The sequence below is a fragment of the Anser brachyrhynchus genome (assembly GCF_964034855.1).
Source record: "Anser brachyrhynchus genome assembly, chromosome: 1".
Classification (NCBI taxonomy): Eukaryota; Metazoa; Chordata; class Aves; order Anseriformes; family Anatidae; genus Anser; species Anser brachyrhynchus.
The window spans coordinates 64,987,589-65,011,888 of record NC_137694.1 but is presented as its reverse complement, the minus strand read 5'-3'; the positions used below and the strand labels follow the sequence as shown (position 1 = coordinate 65,011,888).

General features: G+C 49.6%; 2 protein-coding genes and 1 long non-coding RNA gene across 9 annotated transcripts in view; 1 reads left to right on the top strand and 2 right to left on the bottom strand.

The window, feature by feature from the left end:
- LOC308187786 overlaps positions 1-4,663 on the bottom strand; it is a 45,418-nt gene extending 40,755 nt beyond the window's left edge. Inside the window, exon 1 of the long non-coding RNA XR_013944903.1 lies at positions 3,168-4,663. This is a non-coding gene — a long non-coding RNA (uncharacterized lncRNA). The remainder of the gene's footprint in view (positions 1-3,167) is intronic.
- Positions 1-7,672, top strand: part of NINJ2 (ninjurin 2) — a 46,147-nt gene extending 38,475 nt beyond the window's left edge. For 4 of the 6 annotated variants that reach the window (XM_080576117.1, XM_080576119.1, XM_080576116.1 and 1 more), the window contains 3 exons: positions 5,252-5,483; positions 6,217-6,401; positions 7,289-7,672. In XM_080576117.1, the coding sequence (XP_080432243.1) occupies positions 5,252-5,483; positions 6,217-6,380 (396 nt within the window). In that variant the 3' untranslated portion in view covers positions 6,381-6,401; positions 7,289-7,672. Of the gene's footprint in view, positions 1-3,119; positions 3,251-4,847; positions 4,976-5,251; positions 5,484-6,216; positions 6,402-7,288 lie in introns of those variants that run through there. The other 2 variants (XM_080576118.1, XM_080576120.1) reach the window with 2 other exon arrangements.
- Positions 7,673-9,899: 2,227 nt separating this feature from the next.
- B4GALNT3 (beta-1,4-N-acetyl-galactosaminyltransferase 3) overlaps positions 9,900-24,300 on the bottom strand; it is a 60,399-nt gene continuing 45,998 nt past the window's right edge. Inside the window, exons 10-20 of one of the 2 annotated variants that reach the window (XM_080576084.1) lie at positions 23,302-23,445; positions 22,778-22,887; positions 21,769-21,869; positions 20,392-20,468; positions 18,923-19,922; positions 17,044-17,342; positions 16,656-16,809; positions 15,867-15,939; positions 15,246-15,399; positions 14,610-14,736; positions 9,900-13,810 (exon numbers count right to left, since the gene is read on the bottom strand). In XM_080576084.1, coding sequence (XP_080432210.1) covers positions 13,702-13,810; positions 14,610-14,736; positions 15,246-15,399; positions 15,867-15,939; positions 16,656-16,809; positions 17,044-17,342; positions 18,923-19,922; positions 20,392-20,468; positions 21,769-21,869; positions 22,778-22,887; positions 23,302-23,445 — 2,348 coding nt within the window. In that variant the 3' untranslated portion in view covers positions 9,900-13,701. Of the gene's footprint in view, positions 13,811-14,609; positions 14,737-15,245; positions 15,400-15,866; positions 15,940-16,321; positions 16,406-16,655; positions 16,810-17,043; positions 17,343-18,922; positions 19,923-20,391; positions 20,469-21,768; positions 21,870-22,777; positions 22,888-23,301; positions 23,446-24,300 lie in introns of those variants that run through there. The other variant, XM_080576085.1, reaches the window with a different exon arrangement.

Sequence of the window (24,300 nt, the reverse complement as noted above, 5' to 3'; positions counted from 1 at the left end):
TGCAGAGGCCAAGGAGGGGGACTGGCCCTGAACACTCAGCTTTCGTTTTGCCTGCAGCAGCCGTGGCAGGGTTTGCTGTAACTTTTGCTTGTGGAACACAGCCAGGGTGCTTGCTGCCAGGCTAAATAGGAGATAACCAGTCTTCATCTCACGGGGTCTGCAAGACAATTTGTATTGACCAGAGTGCTCTCTGCATGTCCCCCCTCTGCAGAGGGACGTGAAGAGGTACAGCCTGCTGGGGGGCAGGAGTCTGGCCATCTCTGCTGCTCCCCATGCTGCCACCAGCACTGCCAAGTGCCCAGATATGACACATATGCCAGAAATATTAAAATTGGCTCCATTCGTCCCAAGTGAAGTGACTGGGAGCTGCAGGAATTGAGTTCCCCTGGAAAAGCAGAGTAGCTAATAACTGTGCACTCAGAAGCATTGACCAAGAGCAGGGCTTTCCATCTCTGCCTCCTGCATGCAGAAGGGGAACAGCGCTCCTCTCCTACCTTGCAAAATGATGAGCTTGTGTGCTTTAACCTTCAGCAGCTGATGTTTACAAAGTACTTCTACAGCTGCCAACTGGCAAATACTGTGGAAAAACACCCCGGGTTTTCCCTGGTGCCTGATGCCCGGTGCATGCCTGTGTGTGCTCGCCTGTGTGCGGCTGTTTATCAGCTGCCATCCCCGCAGTGCGAGCCTCTGCACCTACCCCTCTGCGTGCAGGGCCTGCCTTCACGCCTGTTTGCTTTGGCACCCTCCAGCATTTCCCTTGGAAATGATGGCCAGTAATATAGCTGCTCCTCAGACATCCCCCTCTGCCAGAGCGCTCCCACAAAGAGGATTATCATCCGCATACTTCTCAATCTCACGCTGTCCCACTGTCTCTTTCTCCTCCCTGAGGAGAGGGTCACAAAACCCACAAAGCCCACAGGTTTTGCAATTAGATCTGCTCTTTGTTCCCCCCCTCCTTCCCCTCAAAAAATACAAGAGCAACCATAGGTTTTGCAGAACTTTTCCAAGCAGTTTTAAGCGTGTTTCAGTCCCTCACCCCCCGCAGCAAACCTGCGAGCTTTGGAAAAAAATATGTAGATGAACCTTCTCCAAGGGTTTTCATAATAAGGTAACTATTTCTTGAAGGAAAAAAAATTAAAAAGAAAAGAATTTCCTTGAAAACTAATTTCAGTGGAAAGTTTTCAGGTAGATTTAGTTAGCAAAGCAGGGCCGGGCAACTGTGTAGGCCAGCATGCCCTCTGGTGCCAAAGCAAGGCTTCACAGGCCCTGCTGCCTGACAGCTCCATGTAGCTAAACCAGAGATCACATGCAAAAAGTGGTAGGCCCCACACAATTGTGGTGATATCCTGCTCCTCCTTTATCACAGAATCATCTAGGTTGGAAGAGACCTCCAAGATCACTGAGTCCAGCCTCTGACCTAACACTAACAAGTCCTTCACTAAACCACATCACTAAGTTCAACATCTAAACGTCTCTTAAAGACCTCCAGGGATGATGACTCAACCGCTTCCCTGGGCAGCCCATTCCAATGCCTAACAACCCTTTCAGTAAAGAAGTTCTTCCTAATATCCAACCTAAACCTCCCCTGTCGCAACTTTCGCCCATTCCCCCTCGTCCTGTCACCAGGCACGTGGGAGAATAGACCAACCCCTACCTCTCTACAGCCTCCTTTAAGGTACCTATAGAGAGCGATAAGGTCGCCCCTGAGCCTCCTCTTCTCCAGGCTGAACAAGCCCAGCTCCCTCAGCTGCTCCTCGTAAGACTTGTTCTCCAGACCCCTCACCAGCCTCATCGCCCTTCTCTGGACTCGCTCGAGCACCTCCATGTCCTTCTTGTAGTGAGGGGCCCCAAACTGAACATTATACACCATTTCCTAAAATAAAATAAAAGTAGAAGTGGAAGCTAAATATTAGCACACACGTGCGTGTAGGGGAGTGCTTGGAGTAAAACTAGAGCCTGTTATAAAACATCGCTGGGTGCCTCACTCAGCCCCTTTAGAGATCTGTGTGGCTGTGCCACATTTACATGAGAGAAAGCAAAAAGATGATATGCCTGAGGTCAGACTGAGGCTTGCCCAGTCTCTGTAGGGGAATAGAGCTGTCTCATACAGAAAGCCAAGACATCCAGAAGATACTGCAGCGATCCCCACTCTCAGAAGGGAACACTTTCAATGTGACTAGAAAGACACCAGCTCTACCCTGATGACCTAAGTCACATTAATAAGCTTTCAGGTATGTCCTGTGGCTTGCCTTAGGTCTCTGCTTGCCAAAAGGGAATCACAATCTCCCCAGTGATCCCACATAACCCCCTGCAGCTCCCTGGGCAATCCTGCTGTGGGAAACACAAGCTGCTCATGAATCAGCTCCTGGACCACAGCCATCAGAGGACTGAACTTTGAGGCAAAGCAAGAGCAGCATCGGTCCCATTTCGAGAGCTTTGCACACACAGCAGCAGCCCAGAAATAAAACAAGAGAGTCAGTCACAGCTTTCTTACCCACAGGGCACAGATGCAGTGGTTAGCTGGTGCCAGCTACGGCACTGGCACCCCGTCAATGCCATCCTCCCACAGCAATCGAAACACCAGGTCTCTGAAGACTGCTGCTCTGCTTAAGCCTCGTGTTATCAGACACTCCAGGTCTGCATTTGTGGCTGCTGGGCCAGACAGAGTACTCTGTAAGGGCGGAATCCGTAGAGGAGCTGGATTGCTCTAACTTTAGCTGCGATCAATAGGACTTCTGCAGTATCAGCACTTCTGCAGACTGATTGATTGCTTAGCTGCCTTCACATAAGCATGGTGGCCAGCTTTCACCATCCAGTAACCTTTTGGCCACCTTTGTTGATCTACCAAGCCAGGGCAGACAGAACCTCAAAACAGGAATCATGTTTTTTTGTTTGTTTTTTTACTGCTCAGTGCAAGGATTTCCCAGATCCAGCAGCTCCACATGGGAGAGCAGCAGCTTTTCCTGCCTGCAGTATCATCTCCCAAACAGGGGTGCATGTCATTGTGCTCACTCATGTGATAAAAGAGCATGTGAAAACTATTTTCATTGTCTGTTCATCTGTGACAGAGCTCAGCACACTGCAACTCTGCCCCAATTCTCGCTACAGGTAAAGGAGCTGGCAGCTCAAGAGGAGGAAGAGATTTTATTCAGGAAGAATTGACTTGCCTTATTTGTCTCCACATAAGCTACTTGGAACAGATGTCTCAGCCTCCTTGTGCCAGTCACTTGTTTGACAGAAGCTTTGTCCGGTTTGTACGAGTCCTTGTTCTGCCATCCTTAACTCATCATTACAGAGATAAATTGTCAATGCCAAGTATTGTAGCACTGCTGGTCAGAAGGCAAACTTCAGAGATGAGAAGGAAAACACACTAAAAGGGACCAAATCTCAAACCTGGCACTACTGCGTGTCAGTGTTACTCTGCTGTGACAGGCTCACAAGCTTTTATGCCAGCTGAGAGCAGGTCATACCTAAATCTAGGATTTTAAGACACATTCCCATGGTCAGACCTTTTGCTGGCCTCCTTTCCCTAGACATGGTACCTCTTTTCTATTGTCCCAGACATCAGACAGTGCTGTTAAGAAGCCCTGAATGCCCTCCCTCCCCTCCACTGCCTTAGAGTTTTTACAGGCTCCCCACTCTTCTACTTTTATCTCCTTCCAGCATCCTTTACCTTCTGCTTTCCACAGCAAGAAATACAGGCTCTGCAAAAAAGCCTCTTAACCACAGTTGCTTCAGGATTAGAAACCACAAGAATTATATGCTTGAAACTATCAAAAAAAATAAAAATCCCCAAAAGCACATTCCTACCCCCAAAGCTGGCCCCTTCATAAGTGACCACATTCATCAGTCATTCAAACAGGACACAGCCCTTCCTGCACATCTTTCCTCACACAAGGGCAATGCCTGGCACAGCCACAACCCCCCTCTGAAACCTGGTCCCTATTGCAATGACAAACACGCACAAGGCTCTCCCAGGGTTGCTTGCTCTGCTCAGCACAGGGACGCACAAGGAAACCAGAGACAGCAGCATAGAGCACTATGCATCATTTTTCTCTAGTGCTCCGCCTGGAGGAAAAGATTACATTTTGTGCTTTATCAGAGACAAATGGACCAAAGGAGCACTCACCACTTGACAAAGGCACAGCCCTACTTCCAGTACACGCCTGGAGACATCTCTTCTGCCACTCTCAACAAAAGAGACCCCTCAGAACCACACCTACCCTTTTTCTACAGATTTATAGGGTCGTCCATCAGACAGTGCTGAGGGCAAGGCTGCCAACCCTCGCTAACAGCTGACAGGAGGCTGATTATCCAGAGTTGAAGCCTGTCTGCTATGTTGGCACATTGTTTTCTTTCTTTTTGACAAAGATCATAGCTTGCTGCAGATATATTCAAACCTTTTGTTATTGTTGCCTTTTTTGTGTGTGTGTGTGTCAGCTGATGACACTGAGTGAGCTGAAAGCACTTGTCTCCTCCATCTCGTTGTCCTTTAATCATCTGGGGCAAGGCAGCTGACAGAGGAACTCACTTAAGGTTGATAAAGGTAGATGGCTAAAAGCAGCCAAATGACCTACACCTTGTAATTAGGTTAAAAGCAACCAGATGACCTACCCCTTGTAAATACCTGTTTCTCTCCACTGACAAAAACCATGCCTGAATGGTTGGTTCAGGTTAGGTGTGATGAATCCCACCCCTTGTCTCCAAGCATTCTGGTGCCTGACATTTCGAAGAAATAGTGCCTGTGGTTTCAGAAACAGACAAAAAAGCATGGATTGTCACATATGTTCTAGTATTTTGTTTAAGCTAGTAGCCAGCAACAAGCATTCAGAGAAGATCCAAAGCCCAGCCACTGACAGCCCTTTGAACACCCGACTGAAAAAGAAGATCTCTCTTTAAGTCCCCTGAAGTTTGAGGCTTGTCTGTGCCCCGAAGGAAGAGAATTTAATATTGCTTGTAAAATCCCTGTCTCTGGGTAATCTACACTATTTTATCTCTGGACGAGCTTGTTTTCCACACAAATTCCCAGTGTTTTTCTAACCTTGCTGAGCTTTTGATCACTGCATGTGTTTTGTGCCTATTAACACCACGAGATGACTGCGAGAGAAAGTTGGGTGCTCTTACCAGGTTTAAAGCATGAAGCTTTAACTCTTTTCCAGGCTTTCTAGATAAACCCCATGGCAAGGCAGAATAGAGGGTCCTGTCGGCTTAGGAATTGTACTAGTTCATGTGGTTTCTCTCGCCTCCTCAGGGCACGACTCCTCACCTCCGGATGAGCGGCCCGATGAACATCAACCACTACGCGACGAAGAAGAGCGTGGCGGAGAGCATGCTGGATGTGGCGCTGTTCATGGCGAACGTCACGCAGCTCAAAGCGGTGCTGGAGCAGGGGACTTCCTTCCAGTACTACATCACCCTCATCGTGCTCATCAGCATCTCCCTCTTCTTCCAGGTGGTGATCGGGATTCTCCTCATCATCAGCGGTAAGGTGGCTGTCGAGATGTGTATGCCCTCGCACGCTGCTGCTGGCAAAGGGGTGGGAGGGAGAAGCCCCTTTCCCCAACCATTCATTTATTATCTCTTCATTATCCTCACCTTTAACCAATGCCACAGTTCTCCTACTGCCATATAGACAGTATGTTAACACCAGTGTTTCAGGCAGGCTTGCCCAGTGCTCCATCTGACATGGGAGTTCCAGCATTTGAGTCTCAAACACATGCCCATTATTAAAAGTGAGCAGAACACCACCTTTTCCTGTAAATCCTACGTGCTTTCTTATATGGGATATGGGATCTGAGGCCACAGAAAGTCCTGAGGCCCAACCACAGCAGGATGTTTCCAGCCTTGTCCCCTGTGTCACCCAGCCTTACCTTGGCACGTCCCACAGCCATGCAGTGGGTGTCATATGGCACGTGCCTGGCCAGCACGCAGCAGTGACTCGGCTGCTTTGGGTTGGCCATTGTAGGGCCATGGCACCCACATGGCAAAAAGAGACGCGTGACATAAAGGGAAGATGGTTTTCCCCTGCTCTGTCCTCCTACCTTGTCATAGGGAAGGCTGTGCCCACTGTAAAGCTCCTGGGACCATTCCCCCAGCAATGTGGCTGCTGTGTCCAGGGCCACCATGGACATTTGCCAGGCAGGGAAGGCTTGCAGGGGCTGGGGGACTTGGAGTCAAGACACAAATCACGTTTTGTTTTTGCACTGAATCACACAGCTCGCCTGAACCTGAATGACGTTGCAAAGCAACCCCGCCTGAATATACTCAACAATGCTGCCACAGCTCTCATCTTCATCACAGTCATCATCAACATCTTCATCACAGCCTTTGGGGTGCAGAAGACAGGCCTCTACCCTACCAGGAATTTTCGACCTTATTAAGTCAAGGGGCAATGGAGCCAGGTAAGAAAGGGGTGAGTCCCCTCCCCATCGCTGCCAGCCCCTGGAGGGGCTCTCAGCCTCAGAAAGCATCATTGCAAGGTGGATAAGCAGAAGGCAATGCTGCACGGACACACAAAGCCTTTCCAGGGGCATGCTGTTGTCCTGCGGGCACCCAGGGTCATTGAACAATTTCCTTGTTCAATGGGAGAAGGAGGATTTCCTTGCTTGGTCTGTAAAGCAAGAACACCAAACATCCTGACTTGGTTTCAGAAGACTGCGGATCTCGTGCTAGATACTGATAGCAGTTGTGATCCAGAGCTAAATTTGGGAAAGAAAACCGGGCTCATTCTGGGAGGTATCTGAAGATGCAGCATTATCTGAGTAGAAAAAAGAGAAGGTGCTTGGGAAGCAGTGGGGAAAGGGGCTCTTCACCCTGGCTGGTGTGGTTTGGTGGGGGCCATTTTAAGAAGCTAACTCTTATTTTCAGGAGAGAGCCTTGTGAATAAGAATCCAACCAAACACTTGGGTTCAGAAGTCAGGTCAGATGAGGGAATGGCATCTTCTTACGTCGAAAGTCCTTTAAGTCAAGAAGCAAAGTTCAAATCTCTGGCTCACTTGTGTAGACACAGCTTAGAAGGAATAAACTGGGGCAACAGCCAGCAAGAAGGCTTGATAGACACACGACACGATGAGGGAGGAAGCATTTCGGACTCACCATGAAGGCCAAAATCCTCCATAAAACACCGCTGGCTTGGGGCCTAGCGGGGTGGGAGCGCTGAGGAGCTGCAGCCCCCACGCACAGCGGTGGCTGTGGCACTGAGTGACCCGCTCTGTCCTGCCTTGCCCCCCTGCCTGTGTGGCATGGAGAGGCCTGCCCCGACCTTACAGCGTTTCTGTCTGTCCTGCAGGACCCGAGCCATGTGCCTGGTGGTGGAAGATCTCCTCTGTATTTGCACCACCTCAGCAGGACCCCGTCAACGAATGCAGAGAACTGGGTTAAACTTTCCAAACTTGTACGCGTTTCCTGGCATGGAAGCCCCTTGCTGTGATGCTCGTGCAGTTCTGCAGGGGTGACAACTTCCACTGCTATCTGAAACCAGAGCAAACTTTGCAGCGATTTCTAGAGAAAGCTGCAGAAACAGCAGCAGGTACACAATTTCAAAGCGTACTTCTGTAAATCTCATCTCTTATTTTAGCTGCCTGCTTCACATATCCAGTATCGGCTCATTGTGTAGAGAAGACTGGACAATTTACTTTGCAGGATAAATAAACATAAAATGTCCAGCTTTTTGGCTCAGGCATAATTTGCTATATTTAAAGCAGTGCTGTCTAATAGTTTACCTCCCAAATGTAGAAATGGATTTCTCAAACTAAAAAAAAAAAGGTTCTCATGGGAGGATAGGAAAGTGTGGGTATGTCAACATGGCTAAAAAGAGTTCAACTATTTTCCTAGTCATTTAAAAATAAAATTAAATGAGAAACAGTTATGAAAACAATCATACATTTCCAGTATTGGGAAAATAACAATGACAGAAAATAGATATCATGATCTGATGTCATTGCCAGGGACCCATCGGGAATGCTGTCTGAGCAGCCTGACAATAGGTAGGAGAAAAACATTATACTTAATGAGACATCCTAGGCTAATTGCCACGATGGGAAATGACAAATGAATAGTGTATTACTTTACAAATAAACCACCATAATTTAAGGTGTTATTACTAACATCTATGTTTTTAAATATCTAATCTTCACATTAACAATATTGGGAACTCTCTTGTACTGCAACATTTTTCCTTATAAAATTTTGAATTACTGATTTTTCAGATTTTATTGAAAGAGTAAAAATGTTGGATCCTAAATTTTATAAATATGTAATCATGCTAAAATGGATATTTTAGTAGCCTGGCATAAACCTATTTAAATAAGTATATGCTTTTCTGATTATTAAATGATTTTTTTCCTTCATATGGCAGAATCAATCTGGCTATTTCATTTTGCATAATCTTACCACCACTGGGAAAGAAATGACATGGAAATTTCTACGTATTAGTCTTCAGGAGCTACTAGGAGTGACTGACATTTTAAAAAATATTATATGATATTTAAAGATATGGGCAGATTCCATTTATACTCCATATCTGAGTTCACAGAACAAAATTTCTGTTTAGAGGTGGCCCTTCTTTTGTAGGGAGATCATGAGCGACCTTGCCAACAACAGCACCTGGGTAAGGCTGCGGGCGGCACCAGGTTGTGGCTGCAAATCACAGGGGCTATTTTGCAGCTGCAGGGCAGTTGCATAGAAAGTGCAGGTGGCAAAGAACAATTATGTTATTTTCCAGAATTGTAATTAGCAAAGTTGAGCACTGTCCTGGGCTGTTCTGTGCATCAGGTAAAGACTCGTCCTCCACTTTGTCCCGGGGATGACAGGTCTGGGGTGGCAGGGAGTTTGCTGCCTGTCTTGGTCCTCAGTTGCTGCTGACACCAACAGCAAATGGGGGTGGATGTACCTGAGATGCATCTGTTACCCTGCTCTCCTCCAGAGAGAGCCATCACTGGAGAGGCAGAAATGCTAGATTCAGACAGTGGAAAACCATCAGCTGAGGGCTTGCAGCCACTGCTGGCCAGCTGGGTTGATGAAAGGGTAAAAAATGGTGCACCCTGTCTGCAGATCCCAAATCCTGTGAGTCACTGCTTCACAGAGCAGGAGGCAAAGCAATTAGCATGGATGAGTGACTGCAACAAAAAGAAAGGTTCATCTGGGAAAGACGCAGCAAGGGGAAATTCATTACCAGACCTTTAACTTCAACATCACCGTCTCAGAGAGCTGCCAAGTCAGGTACGGCGGCAAGTGAGGCTGGCCCGTATGGAGAGGGATTCCCGATAGCTGGCAGAGGGGAGCAGAAGATCAGCAGTGTGCTGGAACGCTTCTCCTGTCACCTTGAATTACCGTTTCCCATTTTAATGGCATCGGAGTCATTAGCAACCCTGGCTGCCTTTTTCCTTCTCTCTGTCTGACCCCCGTTTGTGCCAAGCTTTTTATACCCAAAGGAGGCAGAGCTGAAGTGAAGAGGGTATGAATTTTAATCCAAGTAAGCAGTTGCCATTAAAGAGCTGGCTGCCCGTTGGCATAGGTGGTGCCAAGCACCCAGCTCGGGTCTGGACTCACCTGCAGCCTTCTGCAGGAATTGTCCCCTGCTTGCAGGAGAGACAACTTCATTCTCCGCATCATTGTCCACAGCACTGCTGCTTTGCTGGGGCACACATTTGTCCCATGTTTCTGCCCTGCTCCATGGGATAAGGAGACAAGACAGGAGAAAATCTGTTTTGTTACCATCCCCTTCTCTAGGGCACCCTGCCTCAAGGGGTCTACAAGAGGTCTTGCTCCTGGCCAACCTCGCTTGCAGCATCTCGTTGCCTACAGCCTCAGCTACAAGAGGCCAGAGGAGCAACAGCTGGTTCCTAACCTCTGCTGTGTGGTGATGTGGGTGTGCAAGAAACACGCAGACAGAACTGAGCTCTTGTAGGAAGACAATGTATTTATAAAATGTGGGGGAGAACCAGTACATCCCCCCAGTTCTAACAGAGAGGTGGCCCAGGGGTCGTCTTGAAGGCACAGAGCCACTTTAAGGCAGATAATTCCAAGGTACAATCCAGATTTTTAACACAAGGCATTGGTATCTAAAAAGTGAACAACATCAGCCATTTTTAGGCAATGAAAAGAGGTGAGATGTTCATACTAGGCAAACATTAAAGACAAAACAAGTCACATTACTGTTTTCACACAATGCATTTCTCAGTCCTTCTTGGTTTCCGTTGCTGAACCACAAAACAAACCTCAGGCCCAAACACACTGGGGAATGAAAGAGTCCTGATGGTGGAGCTGGCGCCTGCGGGCAGAGCCACCTTGCAGTGCAGCCCGCCCTCGGGAGCCCCATGTCCCCAGCCCGGCCACATCCTGCTGCAGGGAAAGCCTGTTCCTGCAGCATGGCCCACCGTTTCCCCAGCCGTCCTCAACTGGGGACCTACCGCAGCAGCTCCCTCCCTGCCTGTGCACCTGGTATGAAGGAAATGGTGTGCAACCCATTTCCTCCTGCCTCCGAGACAGGACGTGGCCAGGATGCACACGCAGGCCAGGAATGCGGGGTAAACTTCACCGCAAACTCAGGCACAGCTTCCTCAGGATTCCCTGCGACAGGAACGAGGCTGACTGCCGGGGGAGGTCAGCTTCCCTGCCTTGGCGGAGCCAGGCTCCCTGTAGCACTGTGCGAGCTGTGCCGATCCCCAGGGTGAGCCCTCTGCAGCAGCAGAAGGGAGCCCCCTCTTCATAACTCTGTTTGGAGGGGAGGAAAAAGCTGCAGGTTGTTTAGGAAGAGGGGCAGCAGCCTGGCGCTGCTTGCCCAAGATTTCCTGCTGGCTGGCAAGCCAGCGAGCATGTAGCCCGTCCTCTGCAACCCTCAGCACTCTCTGAGCTTGTGGGCTGGAAGATGGCTTCTGGCCCCACGGGCTCTCTCCAAGCTCCTCCATGGGGGCTGCCAACTAGTACCAATTAGTATTAATTGTGTTTACCACCGCATTGCTCAAATACCAACGAAGAATGCCCATTGTGCTAAGAACAGAAGAACAGTTGTGATGGCAGTTTTTACAGTGGGGACACCAGCCCCTAGGAAACTGGACCGAACCCCAGTAAGTCCTTCCATGTACACCAAGGAGTCCCTACGAGGTAAGCAGCTCTGCTTGCTCCTGGTCTGGGTTACAGGCGTGCAGGACGGAGCAGTCACCTGGCCAGCTAAAGCACGGGGACGAAATCCTATAATTCCGCTGGCAGTGCTGGAGCAAGGGTTGCACCCTACTTTCTAATCCACTCTTTGCTGGTTATCCTCCCTGGTGAGGAAGAGGAGTTACTCATTATCACATGTATTATATATATTACCTTCCCTGCACCTGACATCAGGGTTACCACCAAATCCACCATCTCCCCATCTGCAAAACAGGCACAACACCATTCTCTGCTTCACGGGGCCAAGCTGCTAACACCTGGCTGCGTCCCCGCTGCTCGCCCCCTCTGCCAGCCTCTCCCCGTGCCGCAGGAGCTGCCTGACAGAGCCAGCCCGGACAAGCTGCAAGCACAGCCTCAGCATCTGGAGAATATCTCACTTGCGTGCTCATGAGGTTGTGCCTGTGTCTGCGAGTGAAGCGCAGGCTCCGACACGAAAGCACGACCGACACTGCGTGTTCCAGGCAGAAACAGAGCTTATTGCAACACTACATCCCCGGGCTCTAGCCTCCTAAACTCACATAATGCATTAAAAAAAAAAAAAAAAAAAAAGTTGACAGTTGTCAGCCTCTTCCCCCTCCACCCAAGGGCAGCATTTCGTTCCTTACTGTCTCCATAGGAAGAGTACTTTCCCTCATTAAAAAGACTGCTCTGGCTTGGGCAGAAGGCTGAGGCTGTCTCTTTTTAGATATTCAGCATCTATATTCTGGCAAAGGCTCCATGGACTGAGAGACAGAGCAGTCTCTCGCATACTTCTCACCATAGCTGCACACTGAAGCTTCCTTAAATCGGGTTGACTCCATCAGTCCCAAAGCCCAGACTGAGGCAACCAGATGATTTGACAAGATTTACATCTCACGTGCCAGGACTTGCATGTTCAGTTTTCTACTGCAATAGTGGAACCTGATGGGCTCGCCAAGCACCACAGAATTAATAACAAATGAATACCAATTCCGAATTGGCATCCACTCCATCAGTCTGAACGCAAACAACTCTAGTACCGTGTCAGCATCGCTTGTATGCTGCATACCTCCACTGCTCACTTTTCAACAGCTCCCCGCAGAGCTGGGAGCCATCAGCAGCATCCTATGTCACACTCCCTGCTGAAGTGTGAGATCAGTAGCAGCCTTTTCAGCATTGTACAGGGACCTTAAAGCTGCAGTGCAGAGCACTGACTGTGCTGCTGTGGATCTTTGGATTTCTACAGTCCTGTAAAATGGTTTTAGGGGTAAAAATCTTGCCTTGCATTAGTGGGAGTTTTAGGGGCTGAGAATTCGCTCTAGCATCAGGCTGGCTCTTCCCACAGCTCTTTTATTGTGCCAGCATGGGTCTGCCCATCGTTTTACTCACTCAACCCTCTTCTGCCCTCACTGTTCCTTGCACCCAGTGCAAGTGCCAAGGCCTGAGGCCACCTCCCCTGTATCAGGCCAGAGCTCCCAGGGCTGTTCCAGAAGTGAAGCACCAACAGCTGTGCCAGTTCTTCCACCAATGCAAACAAGTCTGCTCTTTAGATAAAAGCCAAACTATGATAAGACCTCACTCTGAGGCCATAACTTATTAAATTAACCTTTAGATGCTGCATAAATGTACAGGATTTAGAGAGCAGAATAATCTGTCTCCTCTTTTTCTAACAAAATCACAATATCTCAATTAATAAAATATTGCCACTTCTCCCTGCTAGGGTTTCCCTGATATTGTAAGGACAAACACGTATGTCTGTCAGATAAGGTTGCAAAATTCCTCCTGAGATGCCCTCCTAGCATCTCTGTATAACCCCTCCACTATCCTCAGGCAGTGGATCAATAATTCAGGGAGAGTTGAAACATCAACCCCTGCCACCTTGCTCAGCTGCAGGCAAATGTGTCTCTCATGGGAACTGTACTTGGGTCTCAATCCACAGCCCATAATTTACTGAATGAGCACAGTTTCTCATAATGATTGAAGTGAAGAGCACAGAGGAATGTCTAAGCACCAGCAGCCTAAAGTGCCTATCGACTCCTCCTCATCCAGATCTTTTTGGGGTCAGCACACGGGCATGTGGACACAATACAGTTCAGAGAACATATTTTGGTCCCCTGTCCAAAAGTATGGATACCAGAGAGATGGGGCAGGGGTTGAGAGGGAAGGAGAGGGGTTTTTTCCATTATATTTTTTTTCCCTTTTTTCTTCAAGTATTGAAAGAAAAGCTGCATTCCTGTATATAAACCATTCTGGGCTTAGCCGAGATCTTTGTTTGTTTGCTTTGCACCACACAAGACTCGACAGGAAATATGGCACCTCTCCCGCTGTGCCATCCACCAGACTGCACGGCAGGGAACACGACTACTTCACTGGGCGACAGCTTCCCCACACGGCTTCCCAGTGAGATGCGGATCCCATGGTTTGGATGCAGTGGCTCCCAAGAGAAGCTCCTCTAGCCTGACCGTCCCGTCGGAGGGCTCTGGGAGCAGAGGGAGAGTTTGTGCGCTTGGCTGTGTGCCTCGATAAAGTGCACGCCGGGGCGAGACGGTGGACGGTGCTGCCGGGCAGCTTTGGTGTTGAAGGCTACAATGTCTTCAGCTGGCGCCGGTTCCACATGCCCCGCTTCGAGTGGAACCAGTGGAAAAAGTTTCTCAGGGAGAGGCGCTCCACTTCCAGCCCAGCCTGCAAGATCCTGGCAGAAAGGAAAAGGGTAAATGTAGGGAAATCTTGATGACAATGATACCAGGGGGCTTAGGCACGGGACATCTCCTTTAAGCAGTCCTGTTGTCAACACACCATGACCAAGCTCAAGAGTCCAGGAGAGCTCAGGGTATCTCCTATCCACAATCAGGCATCTAATGACACTTGCTGAGTGTTTATAGACCCCTGAGAGCAGGACTGGTTGGGAACAGGCCAGCTGCATGTGCCAGGTGAGGAGGAAATCCCATCAATCCAAGATGGGATTGCTTACGTTGTTAGACTTTTCCTCAGTGAGCTGACAGAAAAGACACGAGAGGCTCCAAACCTACAAACCCTGAGGCCTATGATTTGTACAGCACAGGCCCCACATCATAAACTTCTCAGAAACCGTAACCCTACCTCGTGATCCTAAAATGTCTCTCTGACAATTGTTCTTATGGGTGATTGCTATACGTAGTTTGGAAAGTTTGAGGGACCCAAAGTGTGCACTACACTGATTCAAGAAGACAAAGTCTCCATTATCACCAGTGTCCAATCTGCCCATGGCCAACCAGCAGTGTGACTGGAAGACATCGGGAAACAGCTCCGCTCTTATCAGTGGCTGTATTTTGGGTACACTCACATACTGGTTTTGAGGTCAGGACTTCCTCAAAGACTCTCCCTCACTGCCCAAGCTGATGGTTGCATTCACCACCTCCATCTCCTCAGATCCCCACTCCCTGGTCATTGTTCTTCTGTAATCTAACATGTCTCCCCTCCTGAGCACAAGACTGATGACAATGAATACTTACCTGTCCAGGAGTTCCCAGTCTTCTCCTCCCCAGCGGTCCCGAAACTCTTTTGTGTTCATCCCTCCGATCTTGTCCAGGTCAGACTTGTATATGCCTAGAAGACCGAACCCATTCACCTCCCAGTAGCCTGAGGACAGCACAAAAGAGGCACAGGCATGTTGGTGCTTTGACCCATCAATGACTCAAGAGTAATTTGCTTTTGTGGGGGCTCAGGATGACCACCCCTGTCTAAGGGAAATCCTATGCCCAGATGATCTATGTCACTTTCCTCCCCCTGACTTGGGTTGCTTTCCCTCACCCCTGGGCTAGCAGCTGTCCTCAAGAGGGCAGGCTGCTCCCCCAAGACAGAAATTGATGGAAAGGAGTAAAAGAGGGGCTTTGAGGTACTCAAATCCACTGAGAGCTCTAAGAGATGACAAGGAAAAATATCATATAAAGGACTCTGGTCTCAAATGCCAAGTACCCAACATAATTAAACACCATCCTCTGTCTGATGCACTCTCACCTGGTGGCACTGGTAGTACCTTAAGCTCCAGACCGTGATAGCAACAGAGGACCAAGTCTAGAGGTTGCAGGCACCCTCCTCCTTTCCCCATTCCCCGAGGTCTGAGCACAAGGGGCTCTGCTCCCTCTTACCATCAGGCCACTGCGGGGACGTGCCACAGTGCAGCCTCATGACCATGGGTGCGAAGGCCATCTTGCCTTCCACGCAGTGCTTCCGGACCGAATCGATGATGCCGGCTGGGAAGTGGATGTGGAGGTCGCAAAGGAAAATGATGCTGTGCGGATCCTGGAACCAACCACATCAGTTAGGAAATAATAGGGTGACTTTAAGTGAGGCTTTCTTGAGGGACAGGAAGACAGAGATATGGGAGTCAGCTGAAGAAGCACTCATTGCTAGATCAGAAACTGAAATCCTAGGGGCTGGCAGAACTGCCACTGGCTGGCTGTTCAACAGTAGTTATGAGATTTTACAACTATGATCTGGCAAAGCCAGTATCATGAAGCTGCTACTGATGATTTCCCTCCTGTCTCGTGGTCTGAGCAGGTGGGCCAAGTACCTCATGGGCCCCAGGGACTGGTCTGCTCAGACGAAGGGGCGAGGTCCTTACTCCAGAGAGACAGGAAACACACTATGTTTGATCTGTTCTGTTGGGCTATTCCCTAAAAACCAGCATGTTCAGTATGAAAGGCAAGAGGCAGTGCCGGACACGTACCAGAAACCCTCCTATCCACCCGACAGCTCCCCAGGCTTACCGTCACGAGGTCTATCCCTGCCTGCAGCCCAGCAGAACGTTCGAAATTCCCCGTCAGCTTCAAGTACCGATAGCTGGGGGTCAGACAGGAAAGAGAAGTTCAGTGTCTGCAGGTTCATAAGCACAGAAAGCACCCCTAGCAGCACTACGCCATGGGTGTCATGCTGAGGAGCTGTCCCTCACCCCTGTGCACCCTCAGGAGGAGGACAGCCTTTGTGCAAGCATGCAAGCTCAGCACTACCCCAGCTCCCAGTGTGCCCTGAGGGTCTTTCTCACGTATCCAGCAAGGATAGGGCAGTTCTTAGCAAAAGTCCTGCCAGCTCTATTTCTATTGTACCTCTGGGACCCCCTGGCACTGGAAAGGGCCAACCAAGGCTGTTTCAGGTCAGAATACAATAAACCATAGAGCTATTCCAGCAAGAGGAGTCCCTGGAAGTCTCCACGCTCATTTCTTACAGCTTTCTTGTCTTCTCTGGCTTCCCTCTCCCCCATCACTGTACAACTTGCTCTCTGTCCTCTCTTGCACACTTGAACAAAACCCTGGAGAAAAGAGATGTACCTGGGTGGATGACTGCAACAGGTATTGCCTTAGAGTTTTGTAACACTATTATAGCAGCATACATGTAAGCACATTATAACAACAATATAGCATGTACACATGCAAGGATATCATCTTCCAGTTTCCAGCTGCAGGAGGCTGTGGATGGTCAATGCATAGAGATTTGCAGATGTGCTGCATTTGCAGGAATATATTTGTGAGTAGTTTTATGTGACCAGCCAGCACCCTCACCTGTGCAAGCTAGACCTTTTCAGAGCCTTCTCTACATCCATGTCATCGCTGCTGTAATCCGTGATGATGACGTTGAAGTAAGGATCCTTAGTGACTCGGAACAGCTCTTCCATGTCAGAGATGAACTGCAGCACCCAACGTGCCTGGTTTTTCACTGGTTGTATTGCAAGAAGGGAAGAATCGAAGGAAAACTGATTTCAAAGATGGCATGGCTTTCAACAAGCAAGGCTTCTTGCCTCAAGCCCTGCTAACATTGCAGGGATGCTGAAATAGGTCCAGGCTGAAAACTTGGACCAAAGAGCCCAGAAACTGGTATGGGCTCTTTCCCAAGGTGTGACAGGGATTTTCTCCGAGACTTTTAAGTCCCATGAGGGTAGGTTCCCCTTACCTGGCACCACGAAGTGAACCACGGCACGGTGGTTCCAGGAAAAGCCCTGGGGCCAGCACAGCTCTGGCTCTTTCACCACAGCCATCAGGTGCCGCCGGCGACCCCACGCCAGGTTCCTCATGTTCCTCTCTTCCTGCTCGTCACCGCCGATGCCCTGCCAGCCCCGTGCAAAGATGTACTCGGAGAAGCGGACAAGACGCTCTCCCTGCTCCAGCAGCTCCAGCTCCAGCAGGTAGCGGCTTCCCCGCATGCGGTCCTGGCGTTTCTCCACATTCACAATCCGCTTCAGCTGGAACTGCCTGCAGGAGACACGGCCAGGGTGAGCATGTCCCCTGTACACCAGCCCCTCTCCCATCTCCGCCCTGCTCGGCTCATTTGGCTCTGCCAGGCTCTTTCCTCCTGGGTTAGCACAACCCTTTTTGTCCCCAGCTTCCCCCCCTTCACTGCACCACTTCAGAAGTCCCATGGGAAGGCTTAGCACCTGTTTCCTAAATCCACAAGCATGTGGGATTAGACCCAGGATCCCAGCCAAGAGAAAATAGTTGGCAAAGGAAATGAAATAAAAGGTGACACAGAAAATAACAAACGTGTCTGAATGATTGTAGGGCTGGTAAATAGAGAGTGTATTCAACACCTCTTTCAAAGATCTTGGCACAGGAAGTATGGCTGGGTTGGTGAAATTGGCTGATGACAGCTTATCAGCCAATAACAAGGACTAAGACTGAGCAATCCTACAGTAAAGACTGGGATGAGCTGTAGGTCTAGACTGGCCAAAATGGAATGAAATGCCAAATCATGTCCTTTTAGATAATAACAAGAATTTCTGCTGTAAAATGGATGCTCGTCAGTTAAAAATGCTAAGAAAACCTTGAGAGTACCTGTCATTTACACCATGACTGTGACTAACCTGGCTCTGAAATAAACAAACAAAAACATAAGAGGTAGCATGAGGGCTACTTCCAGCACGGATTAAGAACTAATAACTGCATTCTATAAAAAATCCAGAATATTGGCCATTTATGGCCAGGCAAACTAACCCAAACTGAAACAAGCATGGAAAAGGATAGATAAGAAGATCGTGGAAATAGAGGCCAGCTCATCAGAAGGGCTGAGGAAAGCTGGACGCTTATAGAGGCTCATAGGAGATATGTATGTCTGCTAGAAAGGCAATCAAAATGATAAGTCTCAGCAAGAAGAACCTTATCAGGGCAATGTAAATACAGAATACCAGAGAAAGCTGATCTCTAGTGAGTCATCAGAGCAGTGAGAAGCTGGGACATCTTCCCAAATCAGTGCTAGGATCTAGAAATCTAACTACTTCTAAGATGGAGGTACATATGTTCAGATAAAGGGTAAGATACTTGGTTTGTTTCTGAGGTCAGTGTACTGATCAACAATATCTGACTGCTCCCTTCTGTTTCTGTGCCCTAAATGGTGCTGGATTCTCAAACTGAGGGGTGACGGGCATTAAACCACATTCACAAGGCGCCCCAGTCCTATTTCATATCAGCAGGGTTTCTTAACCTTCAGTTGGTAAAATGCTCCTATGCGCTCTCAGTGCTTACACTGTGCAAGGAGGAAGCCAGCAAAGGGTCAGTGATGCCAGCTGGACTGAAATCTTTCACATGTACGGCCACCAGCTTTTGGAGGGTGATATTCAGCCCCCAGATATGATCTGGTGTCCAATAATTCTGATTTTTCAGCTCAAAGAGGTGTTTAAAGCCCAGTTTTTTTACATAGAATCCTTGCCTGAAGCTTTATTTTCCAAATCTAGTTTATCTTCCAATTCATTCTAGCTGCTCACATCACAGGTATTCCCTGCGCAGTGTGGTACACAAGCTCCAGGACACTGTCCCTTGGCTTTCACACTGTGCCTTACCCTTTATTCCTTTGGTTGAGCTTCTTGAGGAAGACACGTGTGACTTCCAGGGCCTCCCTCTCTTTGAGCAGCAGGTTTCCTGACGTGTTGCACTTCAGGTCAATCCAGTCGGTGCGCAGCACATGGAAGTCCAGGTTGCTTGTGCTGAAGGTCTGCTCCCAGTTCACCGCCTGGTCAAACACTGGTACGTAATTGAAACCCTCCTCATCCTCCTCCTCTGGCTCCCCATCCACATCTTCCTCTTCTGCTGCCCTCTCCACAGGCCCTGACTTGCCCTTTGCCAGAGATGCCACCTGTGCCTCTCTCTCACCCATGTCCTTGCCACCGGCCATCTTCTGCTCAGCCACGTAGGCCTCCACTTGGTTCAGCCATTGTGCCAGCCGTGCCGGTTCCTTGCTGGGGCCAGCAGTGGCCACAGGGTGCCTGCCAGCTTTGCCTGGGCCTCCTCTCCCAGCTTGCATGGTGCCTGCAGGCTGCAGCCTGTCCTCTGCAGCGCTGAGGTCTCCTCGAGGTCTCAGCCCTTTGGGAATCCTGACCCCTGAGTCCTTGGTGTTGCTGAGAGGCTGCTCCCTTTGCGACCCGCTCCTAGAAGGTGGGTTAAGCTTTTTAGCAGGTGCTCTGCCCTGGACAACCCTGGCATGCTGTGGAGGGCTCTTGGAGTTGTCTTTGATGCCAGCTTTTAAGTGGGATCTCTTCATCGCTGGGTTCCTCTCTGGGCTAGCCCGGCTGAGGCTTTGGTTGGCAGGGGCCAGTGGTGCTGTCTTGACACCAGACCTCTTCATCCCTCTCCTCTGAGGTTCCGCCCCTGTGTCACCCACTGAGAGGAGCCGCCGACGCTCCCGGAGGGAATAGTCCTCGTAGACATGGTCGCTGCCCACCACGCTGCTGGGAGTGGTGCCTGTCGGCTCTGCTTGCCACGTGCCAGGGGGTGCTGGGGGGCCAGTGCTCTCCGCGTCCTGCTCCCCGTACTGCAGGTCGTCCAGGTTCCCCTCCTGGAAGCCTGCAGGAGTAATCGCAGTTACACCTCTGGCATCCTCCTTCTGCTTCCCAACCCCACACCCAGCGGTGTTGTCGAAGGCTGGGGAGATGTCTGGCTTAGCCTTCAGCTAAAGGTCTGGCCACAGCTTTTCAGGGAAGGTGTGAGCACAGGCTGCCACACTGCACGTTTGGCTCTCTCGTTTTTGCCCACATTTTTGCTGGAATTGTTCCTCAGCTATGCTGCAGGCCTGAGAGCTAGTCACCACGTTGTCCTCTAGAGCCCACTGCTTGCTGACCTCCCAGTCTGCCCTTAAGAAAAGTGAATGTGACAGCAAAAATCTCCTCCCACCCACAGCGCTCTACCAGGGAAGGGGTGTGACTTGCTTGGCATGGAAAATCAACAGCTTCCTTCAGCTGGGGCTGGAGGATCACACACACGGAGCGACAGATAAAAGGATCCTCCTGGTTTTGACGCTAGGGCTGGCCCCTACCTGGCTGCTCTGTCTTTTCTCCAGAATCCAGGCTCTTCTCTAGCCGGTCCATTTTCATGTACTTGTAGAATCCAAATCTGCAAAGGAAAGGACAAAACACCAGTCTGATCAAAGTTACTTTGCCTTCTCCAAATAAATTCTAGCCACTGCTACAGAGGAGATGGCCAATTACTCTGATCACATCTACCCATCATCTCTAGACTCTCCTTTTGCAGCAAGTCATAGGCTATTATCATCACATCTTTCAGATCTTGCGGCAATCAGATCTTACTCTGTATTGTCAAAGAAATCAGCCTTCCTTGATCATCATTGCAGTTTTTAAGACGTTTTCTCGAGTGCTGCTCCATGTGCACAGGAGGAAATTCCAACATAAGTACACTGAAACACTGCTTTAGCCTCCCTTAAACTGCTCCTTAAAGCTCACTTACAATGTAGTACTCACAAGCCTAAGTCATTGTGCTGCAAAAGTGGCTCAGGCAGGTAACCGCAATGATCTCCCTCTCTCTTTTCTCATACCACTGTCTTTGTGCTGTCCCACCATGTGCCTGTGCTTTAAGCTTTTGGGAGGAGTTTTGTTTCTTCTTTTGTTCCTTCGATTGTTTCCTTACGTGTTTGATGCTAAGCAAAATGGGCCCACGCTTCCCAAATGCTGTTATAATACAAACGGTTTGTCAAAGCAAAAAATTTGGGTGGCACCTTCCAGCCCACAGCAGCCACCTTCTCCATTCTCCACAATAAACGCCAGTTTCCTCCCAAACCTACAATACAATCTATCTTCCCAGCCCGCAAAATAGACCTGTGGGAAGGAAGATGATCCTGAGCACAAGGAGGCCTCCACCAGCTGTCTCGCTGGAAAAGCAACTCTATTCTGCAGACAATTCCTCCTGAAAGCAGGGAAATCCTCACACAAGGTATTTCCCTGTGGCTGGGGAACATGCAAGCGGTGGTTCCCTCACAGAGCCATCACTGGAGCTGCGCCTTGGTGAGGATGAGCTCCATGCTTTTATCCCTCCAGAGCATGGTTTGGCTTCAACACAAACAGTGACAGCCATCAGGAGGCTCCAGCTGCTGGCATGCAAAGTTTGCTGGCAAATACATTCCCTGATGTATTGGAACAAATATGCTCTGCCCCAGCTTCCTGGTTAATAGAGCAAGAAAAATAGCAGCCGTTTCCCTTTGAGACCTAAACATAATTTCACTTAAAGGAAGCACTGGCCATCCAAAGAAACTATAAGTGCTTTAATGTTTTGCAGGATTTCAGTGATCTTCAAGTTGAGTTCTAAAGAGCTGAATATGAAATTCCACCTTAATTCTAGCCTTCAAACTGTCTCCTCCCTCCCTGCTAGGAAATGCTGCCTCCCATTTGCAGCATCCTACCTTTCCAAGTAATAGGGATTTTCCTGATAGAAGCATTTGTTGTCTTTCTCCATATGGCTCAGGCGGCTGTAATCATTTGGGTAAACAAAGGATAAATGAACCTGGGAAGAAGGGAAGAAAGATAAAGCAAAACCCCCGTCAGTGCCAGATATCATTCATAAGATGACCCAGACAAGGTTGCAAGGTGCCCAGCCCTTTTGAGAGGGAGCAGGCACTGCTCACTGTTTGCCTCTCAAAGGCACCCAGTGGCAGGCTGTGAGAAGGAGCGATGGAAAAGGAAAACAGCAGGAAGAGTGCTGGGATGTGTGCATGGGTGTGCCGTTTTATCTCTCAGCATCTGCATGTTCATCTCTGCATCTGTGTGTTGAAGTCCTGTAACACAGCAAGAACTAGCCAGGACAGTCCTACTGAGGAGATGCAAGGGAACACAGGAGCCCAGAAAGTGTGTGGGGACACCTCCAGGCAAGGCTGAGGAAGCCATGGATGCAAGTCCCACGGGGAGCATAGGCTTCAGCTGGCATCCAGGAAGGATGAACCACACTGGTGACCTGTCCCCAGCCCAGCTGGCTCCACCAGAGCTCCATCAGAGTCTGCTCTGCTATGAAGGGGATTAATGCATGCCCCACAGATCTGAGCCCCAGCTCTTTTCCAGTTTGAAACCTGTCAGGGCACTTGGTCCATGCACACCACAGTTCACCCCAAAGAGTCTAAAATCCTCAGCCATTATGAGCCTCCATGTGAAGGCAAGCTCAGTGCTTTGGCTTGAGGTCTGAAGGGCTCTGTAGGACACACACACTTGTACCCCTGTGAGACCAGTGAGCAGCACGTAGCACCCATCTCCCTTCTCTTGCCATTGCCCTCTGGCACATACTGGGATGCTGCAGACCTGAACAGCAAATGGTCAAATCTGCCCAGGAGCTTCGGATGGGTGGCCCATGGTTAATAGGGTCTCTCTCCTTCCTTTTTGCATCCCCCTTGGGCAAATACCAGCTCACAGAATGAAACTTACAAACTGGAGGCCCTGGTAGCGCTGCAGAGGAAACCCATTCACCAGGTAGCTGGGCTTGTACGGGCAGTCTGGCAGGGCTCGGCGCAGGCGAGACTTGCTGAGCAGAGGCACTGAGAAGAAGAAACAGGTTGGCAAGCGTTGCTGGAGGAGCCCTGCTACAACTGATGCATGAGCCTAGATATTTCTGGGCCTGCTTTCTATTTACCCATGTGAAATGCTATCAGATACATAAAGCGAACCAGCTAGTACAGTTCATCTATTCACACTGCTCTACAGCACTTACACTAAAATATGCTTGTCGACATTGTGTGAGCTGGACTCTTAAAAAAAAGAGGAGATGGGTTTACTCTGTGCTTTGTCTCCTACAATGGAGGATGTTGCACGCTCCCCCTCTCTTCTGCACTGGGGAGAAAAAGGGGTAGCCTTTGACAGCCACGGCGTAGGAGGACAGCCTTTGTCAGCTGTTCTCCTGCACGTGCTGGGGCAGGCTGCTGCTCTCTCCTCAACCCCTCTGCAAGCCTTACCTTTGTAAAGAGTGTCCCGGGGGTCAGGCTTCAACATGTCAGCGGGGTGTGCCTTGCCGCCCGCGCTGTCGGCAGGCCGGCTCGTGTGGCTGGCCAGCGTCTGCGGGATGTGCCCGACCTCATCCATCTTTAACAGCGTCTCGTCTAGAAACCAGAGAGAGAACGGAAGGGGGAGGAAGGGCTAACTCATCCCCTGTCTCCAGCAGCGCCCTTCCCCAGCGTCAGCCCTTTCCCAGTGGTATTGCACCACAGCAATGCCCAAATGGCGCTGATCAGGAGCTTCATCGCTCCTCGTGGGAGGGAAAGGCTTTGACTGGGAAAGCTGGAAGTGCAGAAGCTGTGGGGTGGGAACACAGCTATCCACTGACAGCAAACAAACAAAGTGAAGTGAGAGGACATGCCAGCAGCAGTGTGCTGCAGGCATCCCAGGCTGGCAGGAATTGCTGGACACATCTGAATTACTGGCATTGAATTCCATTTAAAAGGAGACAAAGAAGTTGAATGGGAGGAGAAACCTGAGAAAGGGAAGCTTCTCCTCTGCTGGAAAAGGAGCTAGACCCTGGGGTAAGGCCTTCAGTGGCCGAGGAGGCTGGTGCTCCAGTAGGGGAATGGATGCCCACAGTAAGCCAGGAGCAATGGGAAGCTTAAGCTCAGGACTGGGCATTGGTTATGTTTTTTCTTGAGTGCTGCTGCCAAAGGATTACATATCTCCTCTGATCTGGCTCTGAAATGAGCAGAACTGAATAAATATCTTAGAAGGAAAGACAACATGCTGCCAAGGGCAGTGGGGTTACTGTCAGCAACTTTTGGGTAGAGAACAACACAGGAACCCCAGATAATGTGTGATACAGCCAAAGTCTGGGGTGGAAGAGGGAGACACTGTATGGGCAGCAGGTACCAGATAAAGATAAGACTGAGACTGGAGCACTGTGCCAGCCATGAAAGGATCTTGTGGGCTGTGAGCCACCTCTTCTACAGGGAATTAATAAGCAGAAAAGA